The 12,500-nt window shown below is 34.6% G+C and overlaps 1 protein-coding gene across 1 annotated transcript in view; it reads right to left on the bottom strand.

Moving 5' to 3' along the window:
• Positions 1-12,500, bottom strand: part of LOC122266138 (uncharacterized) — a 50,595-nt gene that overhangs the window by 2,934 nt on the left and 35,161 nt on the right. The window contains exons 2-4 of the mRNA XM_086554341.1: positions 10,453-10,562; positions 10,192-10,279; positions 1-706 (exon numbers count right to left, since the gene is read on the bottom strand). The exon at positions 1-706 is cut by the window's left edge and continues 2,934 nt beyond it. Of these exons, the coding sequence (XP_086410467.1) occupies positions 492-706; positions 10,192-10,279; positions 10,453-10,562 (413 nt within the window). The 3' untranslated portion in view covers positions 1-491. The remainder of the gene's footprint in view (positions 707-10,191; positions 10,280-10,452; positions 10,563-12,500) is intronic.

The raw sequence follows: 12,500 nt of genomic DNA, 5'->3' as shown, positions 1-12,500 counted from the left end.
GAAGAACGTTAAGACGCAGCATCACGCGCGCCTGGCTGGTGTGACGTTGGTCGTTATGAATTTACACGACGTCACGACGAGACTCAGTGGAGGGTGGAAGGTGATGGAACCGGTTCAGCAATGAGGAAAGAATGTGAGAAATCGAAGTGGCAGTTGAGATGGTCGTGTTGGCAGGATCGGAGGTAGGAGTTGGTTTTGGAAAAAAAAGACTTGTCGGAGGAAGGGAGAGGCCGAAAGAACAAGAAGAAGAAAAGGGCCAAAGAACACGAAGACGAAGGAAACATAACCATCCACTGACTAACGACCTTGGCTGGAAAACGACCTTGAAGAAGTAGTCGTGGACTGTGTATTAGGAAGAGCCACACGTAAATAAAGTCTGGGGTAGTAAAGACTCGGAGAAGAAGAAAAGGAAGAGACCAGAAGAAGAAAAGAAGGCCATCCAGTGGCTAATAAAATCGACTGGGGGACGTCGCCCCCCGTCTGGATGTCAACTAGGAGGGCGTCGTCGTGGGCCGCGTGCTGGGCAGAGCCACGTGGAGCTGAGGGTTGAGGATCTCCCTCGTCTCCCGCTCGATCGACACCTGGGCGAGACCCCGCCGAGCTGCTGCGCTGAACGTCCTGCCGATGCCCAGGTCGGTAGGCTTCATCTTGGGTATGTAGCCTGTGTAGCCCGGGAGCGGAGGGTAGTTCGGATTGCTTCTGCCATCTGAAAGGGGGAGAAAGAAGAAGGTTGATATGAAAGAAATGAAGAATTAGTCACTTGCACACCTGGAATTTGATGATCATGTGAACTCTTTGGGATTTTTAATTAACTATATAATGGAAAGCATTTAAAAAAAAATATATATATACCTTTCTCTAACGTGAATATGTAAATTTACGTACAACTGATAATAGCAGATATGCCCTAGAACATACCTCATGACTATTATTGTTATAACTATCATTATACTACAAAGAAAACAGAAAACCATTTAGTGCACATTTTCTCTATAGACTAGACTAGTATTTGATAAAGAAAATGCACAGGTAATATCATCCAGGCAGACACATAAACAATATGACAACAATAAAAAAATCCATTAAGATCTTATAACCAACAAAACCACCGATAAAGTGTAGAGCGTCACCGGTTATGTTTTAGATAAACCATAAAAAAGCGTAGCTTCCTGTCATAGCAAGAAGTTTAATATCATAATAAGGTTATAATCCTTTTTTATCCTTTTTCCCCGAACTTTGGTCGTAAGAGAGAGAGAGAGAGAGAGAGAGAGAGAGAGAGAGAGAGAGAGAGAGAGAGAGAGAGAGAGAGAGAGAGAGAGAGAGAGAGAGAGAGAGAGAGAGAAAGAGAGGGAGAGGGAGAGAAAGGGGAAGGAGATAAAATGTGGGATCTAAAACCCTCAACGTGTTTGGACTTTTCAAACGGTTAGAAGGGGGGTTTAACGTTCCCGGCAACGCGTTGGGTGGTTTACGTTATCATGTTAGCCACGCCCATTCTAGACCTGCTATACCCACTCATTCTTGCTTCTACTTGCCTGTGACTATTGTAGTTATAGCTTTCAATAAGCATCCATCGAATAAACTTCTTAACCATTCTATATAGAAAGAACAGAGAAACAAACAATGGACAAGGCCCCCAAAAAAGAACTTTAAAAAAAAGACTGTGTACAATTTTCCTTTCAAACTCATTGTGTCTTGGGTAATTTCTTTGATTATGCTAAGGTTTAATATAATTCATTATGATTTACAGCTGGGTATATAATACACCTTCGATAAGAAACCAAAACTATAAAAATAAGCAATCCGATAAAGAAAGTAATTTTAGGCTGATAAGAAACAAGAGTTACATCTCGTTATTAATAAGACATGGGGTTTAAAGAGTGGTGTCATGTGAAGAGGTCTCTGTTCAACAGTGGCATTACACTGGATGAAAAATAAATATCTAGCCTATATTCGGTTTCATTTCTGTATAGTAAACGAAATGAGAGTTTTCGATCATACAAAATCTAGCCAATTACACGATGGTTTACATTTAAGTTAACATTGAGAGATGCAGTGATGCCATGAAATGCAGGGATACAATGGAAGATGCAAAATGGAAAGCGTAAAGATGCAAAGATACAGAGAAATACGCTAAGTCAGAAATGGGTGCATAGCCACAGTGAAAGATGCAGAGATGCAAATAAATTATATATACAGAGAGATCCAGAATTATGATGGAAAATATAGAGATACAGTAGGTGATGCAGGGATACAATGAATACAGGGAGATGTAGAGATCAGATACAATGAAGTATGTAGAGACACATAGATAAATGTAAAGATACAGAGAGATGTAGAGGTACAATGGAAGATATATAGATGTAGGGATACGGAGGTGCAGATACATATAAAAAGATATAGAAATACATTTTTTTTTTCGTTTACCATTTTTAAGAGAACCATACTTCAACATTTTTTTCCATTGAATATAGGAAACATCGGTAAGAACCATGTACTAACTATTCCCAGAACATGCGAGATGCCATCATTTCTATGTCGCGATATTGTTCCCATAGTACTGTACTACACAACCATGTTTATCCGGTCGCGGGTGATGTGTGAAATGAGATCTTAGACAGTTTCCCCATAATTCATCATGCTCCTGGCAGCGTATTCACCAGCCAATCAACATCTATGGAGTGTACTGACGTCACCATCCACACCTTGAATGATAAATTGTTTCCACCAAAGACGAGAGAAAGAAGGATATTATGTGTGTATATGTGTGTAAGAGAGAGAGAGAGAGAGAGAGAGAGAGAGAGAGAGAGAGAGAGAGAGAGAGAGAGAGAGAGAGAGAGAGAGAGAGAGACAGAGAGAGAGCGAGAATATGTGTGTATGTGAGTGAAAGTGAGAGAGAGAGAGAGAAAGAGAGTATTTGAGTATGTGTGTGAAAGAGGCAGAGAGAGAGAGAGAGAGAGAGAGAGAGAGAGAGAGAGAGAGAGAGAGAGAGAGAGAGAGAGAGAGAGAGAGAGAGAGAGAGAGAGAATTAGGATATGTGTGTATGTGTGTAAAAGTGAGAGAGAGAAAGAGAATATGTGAGTATATGTGTGAAAGAGGCACAGAGAGAGAGAAAGAGAGAGAGAGGGAGAATATGTGTGCAAAAGAGAGAGAGAGAGAGAAGGGGAATGTGTGTGTATTGTGTGAAAGAAAGAGAGGGAGAGTAAACAAAAAATAAGATAACATGTTCCACATTTTGTCTTAGCTTTCGATATATTAAATTCATCCGTTTTTCCTATATTGGGAAAATGTATAGAAACATTTAAAAATGTGAATATTATGGTCATAGAAACCCAATAAAAAGCTGCATGATGTGCAGGAAGCATGATCTTACTTAGTCAGTACAGCATAAATCCTTTCAATTTACTGAACAACTCTACGTGTCCGTGTAGGTGTATGTGTGCGCGCGCATGTGAGTGTGTGTTTTTCTCAGAGTCCTGGTTATAAATGATTTGTAAAAATAGAATGAACGCCGGAGTTTTGTACCAATAACATTGGTTTATTTAGGCTGTGTATATTGAAGCAGAAAGTTTGCTTTGCAAGTTGCTTGAGAGTTTTGTAAATATATTCACCAGATCCGAGAGACATAACGTAATGGACGATTTACTCTCTTCAATGCATATAAAACAATAAAAATAGTGGCCAAACTCACATCGTGACGCGTCGACTTCCCACCTGTGAAAACTGTCTGTGAAAATCGATAGAGGATCGCTCTTAAAAAGGTATGGCCCAAGTTTCCATCTCATTATAGAATAATTATTCTTTGTCCATTGATAGGATAATAAAAGATCTAATGACGTATATTACTACAGAAGCGCAAAATTAACAACTCCACATAGAGATACCACACAGACAACGAAAAATATTAACAAAAAACTCAAACACACACACGCGGCTATTGAATGAAAGTTCAATCATCTTCAGTGAAAGGCGAAAGGAAAGTGTGTTATGTTTTAATATTTCTGCCCCACCTCTTTCTCTCTCTATCTTTCTCCTCACTCTCCTACTCTCACTTTCTCTCTCTCTCTCATATATATATATATATATATATATATATATATATAATATTATATATATATATATATATATATATTATATATATATAATATATATATATATATATATATATATATATATACATATATAATATATATATAATATATATATATATATATATATATATATATATACTATATATATACACATATACATATATATATATATATATATATATATATATATATATATATATATATATATATATATATATGTATCAAAGATTGTTCATTTTCGCTCGTTACCCCTTTTTTTCCAGTCGCCGAGAGAAAGAGAAAATAGCAGCCTAATCGAGATATACGTGTAATATTAATATTGTGTCAATAGTATTTGAATATATCAAAATCGAGTATCAAGAACTCATAAAACAAATAAGAATGTTAACCTAATAGATTCGTTATAACTAATCTAGCATCGGCAAGGGAGTCATCGGGAGTTTATTTGGCCAAGAAAAATCCGGAATTTGTTCTCCGGGTATGACGCTCTTTTCCTCCGTTGCCATATGCATGAAAGGCAGGCCCTCCCACATTGAAACTCTTAAAGTAAATCTTGGTCGAATAATTCTTTATGTTTAGGGAATAATCATCTCATTCATTGTGGTCATTGTATTGGGCGTAGTTAAAATTGGTGAGATTATTGCTCAGCATAACTTTATTCGGTTTATTTTTTCTTTTGTCTCTTTTTTTTTATACCACGAGTAATAAGGGGATCAAATTTTTCAACAATTTCCCAAGTGTACAAAACATGCCATTTTCGATGATCACCCTCCGCCCTCAAAATTTCCTTCTTTCCCCCTCAAGCCAAACCGGGAATATTGTCTGGTATTCAAGAACCTCCTCACACAGGGAGAGCCCAGCCAGCCCTGGCGCTATCATGACCTCGAAACCATGCTATCAAGGTTAGGCTTTCTTTCTTTCTTTTGGAAATTTATTTGAGGTTTTCTTCGGGGATTCCTCTAGGAAAAAAAAAAATAAGCTCAGGGGCCGGATACTCAAAACTCTGGCAGTTTAAGACGTCGCAGCAAGTAACGCTCTCGTAAGGCATGATGTCCCTACGAGGTCGCAAATCTCCCATTCTCAGAGAAAGAATAAAATATCGTAACCGAAAGAAGACATCATAACCGTAGTTCGATGGGACGCCCTCCGATGGCAGGACCAATTCGAATTGACCTATCAAAAGTCAGCCTTTTAGACGTAACTACCAATTGGAGGCCACGGTCATTAGGGGGAAGGAGCGAGCGAGAAAGAGAAGGAGGAGGAAAGAGAGCATGAGATATAGATGATTATAAATACTTAGATAGAAAGATAGTTGGATGGATAGATAGATAGATAAACAGACGGATAGAGAGATACATATATATGTGTATATATATATGTATATATATGTGTATATATATGTATATATATGTGTATATATATGTATATATATGTGTATATATATGTATATGTAAATGTATATGTATGTTTATACATATATATATATATATATATATTATATATATTATATATATGTATAATATATATATATACTGTATATATAACATATATATGTATATATATATATATTTATATATATATATATATATATATATATATATATATATATATATATAAACACTATGACAAGACACCTTCATATAAGCTCTATCAGCTCTATAGAGCTCTAACGTGTATTCAATATGTATTGTCGTTAACTCCATAGGGTAAACGACGAGCGCATTCTACACTGTCCTATAATTGCTTGTTATCTTCTTTTTGTCAAGTGGCTGGGGATAATGAAGGTATTTGTGATACACAGATGCAATATAAATTGATATGACGCCTAATACTGTGTCTGGGACAGTCAATAAAACATAATCTATACATATCTCGCTTGCACAAGTCGGAACTAGCATGTCTTATGCCTGCCATCTGAGGGCGGCCCATTGAACTACGGTTACGATGTCTTCTTTCGGTTACGATATTTTAATTTTTCTCTGAGCATGGGAGATTTACGACCTCGTAGGGTCATCGTACCTTGCGAGAGCGTAACCCGCTGCGAGGTCTTAAACTGCGAGAGTTTTGAGTATCTGACCCCAGATACTCAAAACAGCTAACGATATCGTAAGCCAGCACAGCCAGCCGCGCATATCTTAAGTCGAACTGCGAGCTTTGAGGGTCGTACTCAAAACTTTAAACCGTCCTTGCGTGACGTCACAGCACCTCGTAACTTAAGGATGTTCCCGAGCACTCGTACCGGTGTGAACCCAGAAATATGTCGTGCTTGTTCCGACTTGTGCAAACGAGATTTGTATAGATTATATTCGCCTTAGTGAATATAAGCGTCTGCTCCACAATCTGGATTACCCTTATCCTATGTCACAGCTCGCCGAGACACGTGTCCAACATGATCTTGCGAGTCTTGTCCTAGTTCTGCTTCTCCTCTTCTCCTCTTCCTTTTACATTTCCGTATTTGTAAACATGCAGGGTGTCTATTTAAGCTTTGTTCCAAGGAAGCACTGTTTGCTTCTTAACATCACTCGGGATCCCGTCCGTGAGGTCCATTGTGCTCTGACCAAATATATATACACCTGATATATACCTGAGTGCGTAAATGCATTCGTAATGTTATCGGGACACCATCTGGCTGTATTCGATGTGTATTTGGTAAACAATCGGTTTGCTGTCGGCGATAGTGATCAGACAGTAAAGAGAATCCGATATTCGGGACCGAATGGTCAGCTCTCTCGGGACATTAGAGTGGTGGCAAGCTACTAGGTTAAGATTATAAAAAAATAAGTCAGAAGAAAAATGTAAATTGGATTTGAAGTAGTTATATTCTCTAAACGAGCTGTGGCGACGATGATCATAATAGCCAACATTAAAAGTAATTTTTACTTTTCTTGCATTTCAAATAAACCCCGTGCACACACACACACACACACATATATATATATATATATATATATATATATATATATATATATATATATATATATATATATATATATATATATATATTTACATATATATATATATATATATATATAAATATACATAAAGCGAAAGCGAAAGAGAGAGAGAATAGAAGCAAAACTTTCTAATTTAGCTTCTCTGCAGCGAGCGAGGACGACAAGACCTTTGACGAAAGGAGTCATCCGTAATGAAAACCAGACCCAGTGGAACTCTGGCCATGTTGACACGAGCCTTTATGTGATATCTATTGAAATCTTTTCCACAAGGCACAAGGGACGGGATGTGAATGTGTCCGTCTTTGAAATGATGAACAAAAATGAGTCTCGAGAAGGGCATTTGGAATATTTGGGGGATTCTTCAAGTTGTTGATGGGAATATTTATCATGATTAACATCTGGCAGACCTCATTAACAAAGAGTTCATTTGGGTACAGTCAGTACCTACATCGTGAGTTCTCCATCACTCACACAAGATGGAGGTCTATACTTCAAGATGAGTTCGATGGTATAATTCGTCAGGAGTAATTGATGCATCACGAGAATTCCATCATGTTTAGAGTAACATGAAGATTATTATTGTATATCGAATATTGATCTTAGCTCTCGAAAGCTGTCTCAGGAATTTACAATATGTTACAGACTAAAAATATACATGATATATAAATGTGATACTTGATTAAAAAGAATATAAATTCTTTGGAGGTTAAATTCAAACCCCCCTCTTTACTATTATCATTATCAAAATCATTCTTCTTATTAATAATATTACCATTATAATTATCATAATTATGACAATAATCAATATCATCATTGTTATTATCATTATTATTAATATCATCACTTTTATCAATATCATCATTATTGCTGTCAGTGTTATTATTATCATTATTACTATTATCATTACTTTTATTACTGTCATCATCTTTATTTTTGTTATTATTATCAATATTATGATTGTTATTGTTACTATCATTGTTATCATTATCATTATCATCATCATGATAATTATTGTTATTATAATTATCATTATTGATATAATAATTACTATAGTATTATCATTATCATTATCATTATTGTTATCAATATTCTCGTCATCATTATTACCATTGTTATCTATATTACTATCATCATTATCATTAATATGGCTATTATTGCTATATGCATCATTATTATTAATGTTATCACTACTGTTACCATTATTATAATCATTATTTCTATCATCATTATTTTCCTCATTATCATCATTATCTTTAATATAACTATTATCGTCATTCTCATCATCATTATGCATTTATATGTATGTAAGTATCGCCTATCTATATATACACGCAAAACAACACCTACATGTACATAAATAAAGTGAGTCTCCAGCCGTTGGAATTGTTATGGGTATTATATACATGGAGTGAGAGGAATTTGTTGTTATTTTCACGCCTTTGTGTGCCAGGCGACGCAATCAAAGTGTTGTCATTAAACCTAGGTCAGTATTATTGTCGTTGATGACCTTTGCGCCGAGCTGAGTGATAGTTGACTGGAAATAGTATATGTCACACCGCGAGTAGGTAGATCGGAATAAGGTAACAGTCAGTGATATTGTTAGGTGCACACAAATAGAGAGTGAGAAACACACACACACAAACACACACAGAGTGAGAGACAGACGCTTCCATCCACCCACACAAGCGCAGGAAGAGAAAGAGAGAGAGAGAGAGAGAGAGAGAGAGAGAGAGAGAGAGAGAGAGAGAGAGAGAGAAATATTTATATATATATATATATATATATATATATATATATATATATATTCATATATATATGGTATAAATTTATATGTTAATCAAAAGTGGTGACAGAATTCGAGTATGAAATGCCCTTAGAGACTTTTTTTATCTTAAGATATAAATAGAACCTTCAGCTACAATGTGCTATCCCTCCTCCCTTGGCACCCACCCTCCCCTCTGCACCCCTTCCCTTCCTATCAATTCCGTCCAGCCCCCCCCCCCCCACCCCACCATAACATTAAAGTCGTTTAAGTGCTAATGACCTAATCAAATTTACAGCGTCCTTTTGTAACAAACAACTCCAGTGCCTGAACTTTAAGGTAATTTGATTTACGAAAGGCCTAAGCCTTTGTGGTCCATGCTACAAATTGGAGAGAAGTTGAATCTAGACTCTTCCATGTATCTTTTTTCCCGAGTGCAATAGGGATTCGTTGAGACAATCGAGGGTACGTCCTCATTTTGAAAAAGGACCGTCGGTTCTTGTAGTACATTAGTTTTATTCTTAGTTTGAGAAGGAAAATAATAACAAATAGTTGTAAAAGTTTTGAAATTCTGGGAAAGAAGAGGAAAACAGAGGAACTGTTCGAGTAAATGCGTCATTGAAAAGTCGTCTAATAGCAGAGTTGAGATGACAAAAGTATGATGCAGTTTGCAAGAGAAGGTAGGATAGTAACGATTGGGAATATATATATATATATATATATATATATATATATATATATATATATATATATATACATATAATATACACACACACACACACACACAACACACACACACACACACACACATACACACACCATATATATATATAATATATATATATATATATATATATATATATATATATATACATATATATATATATATATATATATATATATATATATATATATATATATACATACATACTTACACACACACACACACACACACACACACACACACACAAACACACACATATATATATATATATATATATATATATATATATATATATATATGTATATGTATGTATTATATATATATATATATATATATATATATATATATATATATATATATATATATATATACATACCTTACTGAAATTATAATTCATACAACACACACACACACACACACACATATATATATATATATATATATATATATATATATATATATATGTGTGTGTGTGTGTGTGTGTGTGTGTGTGTGTGTGTGTGTGTGTGTGTGTGTGTGTGTGTGTGTGTGTGTATGTGCATGTTTGTAGGAATTACTCGAATTTCAGTAAGGAATATCATTAAAAGGTAATGAAGATGGGAATCTATTTCATAAACTCAGTGTCAGTTGAGAACCCGATGGACAGAACGAGAGTCTACTAACCCAGACCATATTTGTTGTAGAAATCCTGAATGACCTGAGAGTCTGTTCTCTTTTCCTTTATTCTTGGGAGTGATCTGGATCGTTTCACCTGGAATCAAGGCGAAGGCTTTGTTAGTGAACAATATATCTTTTCTTTCCTTAAATTGGTTAAATACGGGTCTTTTATTCATCACATATTTCATTATTTTTTCTGTTGTGCTTATTGTATCTGGATACCAATTAATTTCCCTAACTTATATCTTTAATTTTTTCCTATCTTACCTCTTCTCTGGACCTTCTTTCCGCCTGCATCCTAATGTATTGGGTTATGCTCTCCTCGGCAGCGCGGCCAAACGTTTGCCCGTAACGGAACATCAGTCCGGGAATGTAACCTGTGGGAAAGGAAGCGCTTTCATTATTGCTGTGTTTATATGCTACGTTTGTTTGTGTGTGTGTGTGTGTGTGTGTGTGTGTGTGTGTGTGTGTGTGTGTGTGTGTGTGTGTGTGTGTGTGTGTGTGTGTGTGTGTGTGTGATGGGCTTGTGGAACATTGGTATTGACAGTGGACCCTAACATAATTGGATGCCTCTTCTAACATTAATATATATTATAAATCATTCATTCATACACCAGCTTGCATATATACATTTATTTATGAAAAATTCAGTAAAATTGGAATATTTCTAATATAGATTAGATTCATTTTCATAGTCTTATAAATACAATACCAAAACAACTACTTTATCTGTAAGTAAACCGTTCTACCTCAAATGTTATGGCTATTTTTTCAATTAAAATAGCAATTAATTGTACTTCTAGTTAATCATCAATTTTTTTGTTATGATAGTTTTTTTTGTTTTGTTTTTTATCAGTTAATGAAACTGCAGGTCCTGAAAGGGATGGCTTTGATAGGACCAATTTTACCGTGACAATTACAACCTTTAAGCCCATGATGCCTGATTAATATGGCAATTATGGAAGCGTTACCCACTGATGAATGAGCCATTTGATTTTGATCACACAGGTGGCCAGGAATGTAATTGTCTGTGTTTATGATATTTTGTTTGGTGTACTTTGTGTGTCGAGGTGTGGTTGTGTATGTTCCTATACCTGTGTGTGTGTTTGCATGTGTTTTCTGGCTCATTTACTATTATCTATGAATAAGCTTCAATTTGCAAAGTCATGCTTATCTATTTCGGTAGTATTCATATTTTTTTCTGCTTAAGTATCTATTCTTCTACCTTTATCTAATCGTCCATACCTATCTATTTACCGATTGATCTATCTATTCATCATGAAAATAATGATAATATTGATAATAATAATAATAATAACAATAATAGCAACAATAATAATAATAATGATAATGATAATAATCATAATAACAATAATAAAAGTAACAAAAAGAGGTCAGACCATCTCTAACGGCCAAAAAGTGTTTCAAAAGTGTCCTAACTGCATCACTAATCAAAACAAGAATATTCTAGAGATGAAACACATGAGTCATAAAAAAAGAAAATCATTAGATCTACGAACCATGACCAAGCAATTCATGTACAAAATCCTGGTCCTAAACGCCAATGCTGTGTAACCAAGATGTGAGTGACCAATTATTAAAAACAGACAGATGCATGATCCGGTATTGATGATGATAATAATGATGATTACATTGATAATGTTGATAGTGATAATAGTGATAATGATATTGATTATAATAATGATGATAATAATGATGATGATAATGATAATAATAATAATAATGGTAATAATAATGATGATAATAATAATAATAACAATAATAGTAATTATTATTATTATTATTATTATTAAAACAACAATTGTAACAGTAATAACAATGTTAATGATATTAACAATAATAATGATATTTATGATAATAACAGTGATGATGACAACATAATCTTGATATCAATAATTAATGATTATAATAATTGTAATAGTGATAATAATGGTCATAACAATAATGATAATAATAACAATAAGAAAATGAATAATTCTCTACTAAATTCTGCCTGCTTCTTAACAACGAAATAAGTTGATATTTTGTATTTTGTAGATCTTTGTTTCCACGTGTACATGGGCGTAGTATGTACACTAATACTCCGTCACATGTAAAAAAAAAAAAAAAAAAAAAAAAAAAAAAAAAAAAAAAAAGAAAGAATAAAAAACACTGAACAACCTTAAACAAAAAATCCAAGTTCATTTGCCTACATAGCCTTTTAGATCGACTTAGCCTTGCATACCACTTTTTAATACTTTTTAATGCACTGATTTCCATTAATAGTTTCTTCTATTCTAACCAATATATATTTA

The sequence above is a fragment of the Penaeus japonicus genome, unplaced genomic scaffold (genome assembly GCF_977035675.1).
Source record: "Penaeus japonicus unplaced genomic scaffold, GWHDUDI00000001_assembly GWHDUDI00000029, whole genome shotgun sequence".
In the NCBI taxonomy this organism is placed as follows: Eukaryota; Metazoa; Arthropoda; class Malacostraca; order Decapoda; family Penaeidae; genus Penaeus; species Penaeus japonicus.
This window is presented reverse-complemented; position numbering and strand designations above follow the sequence as displayed.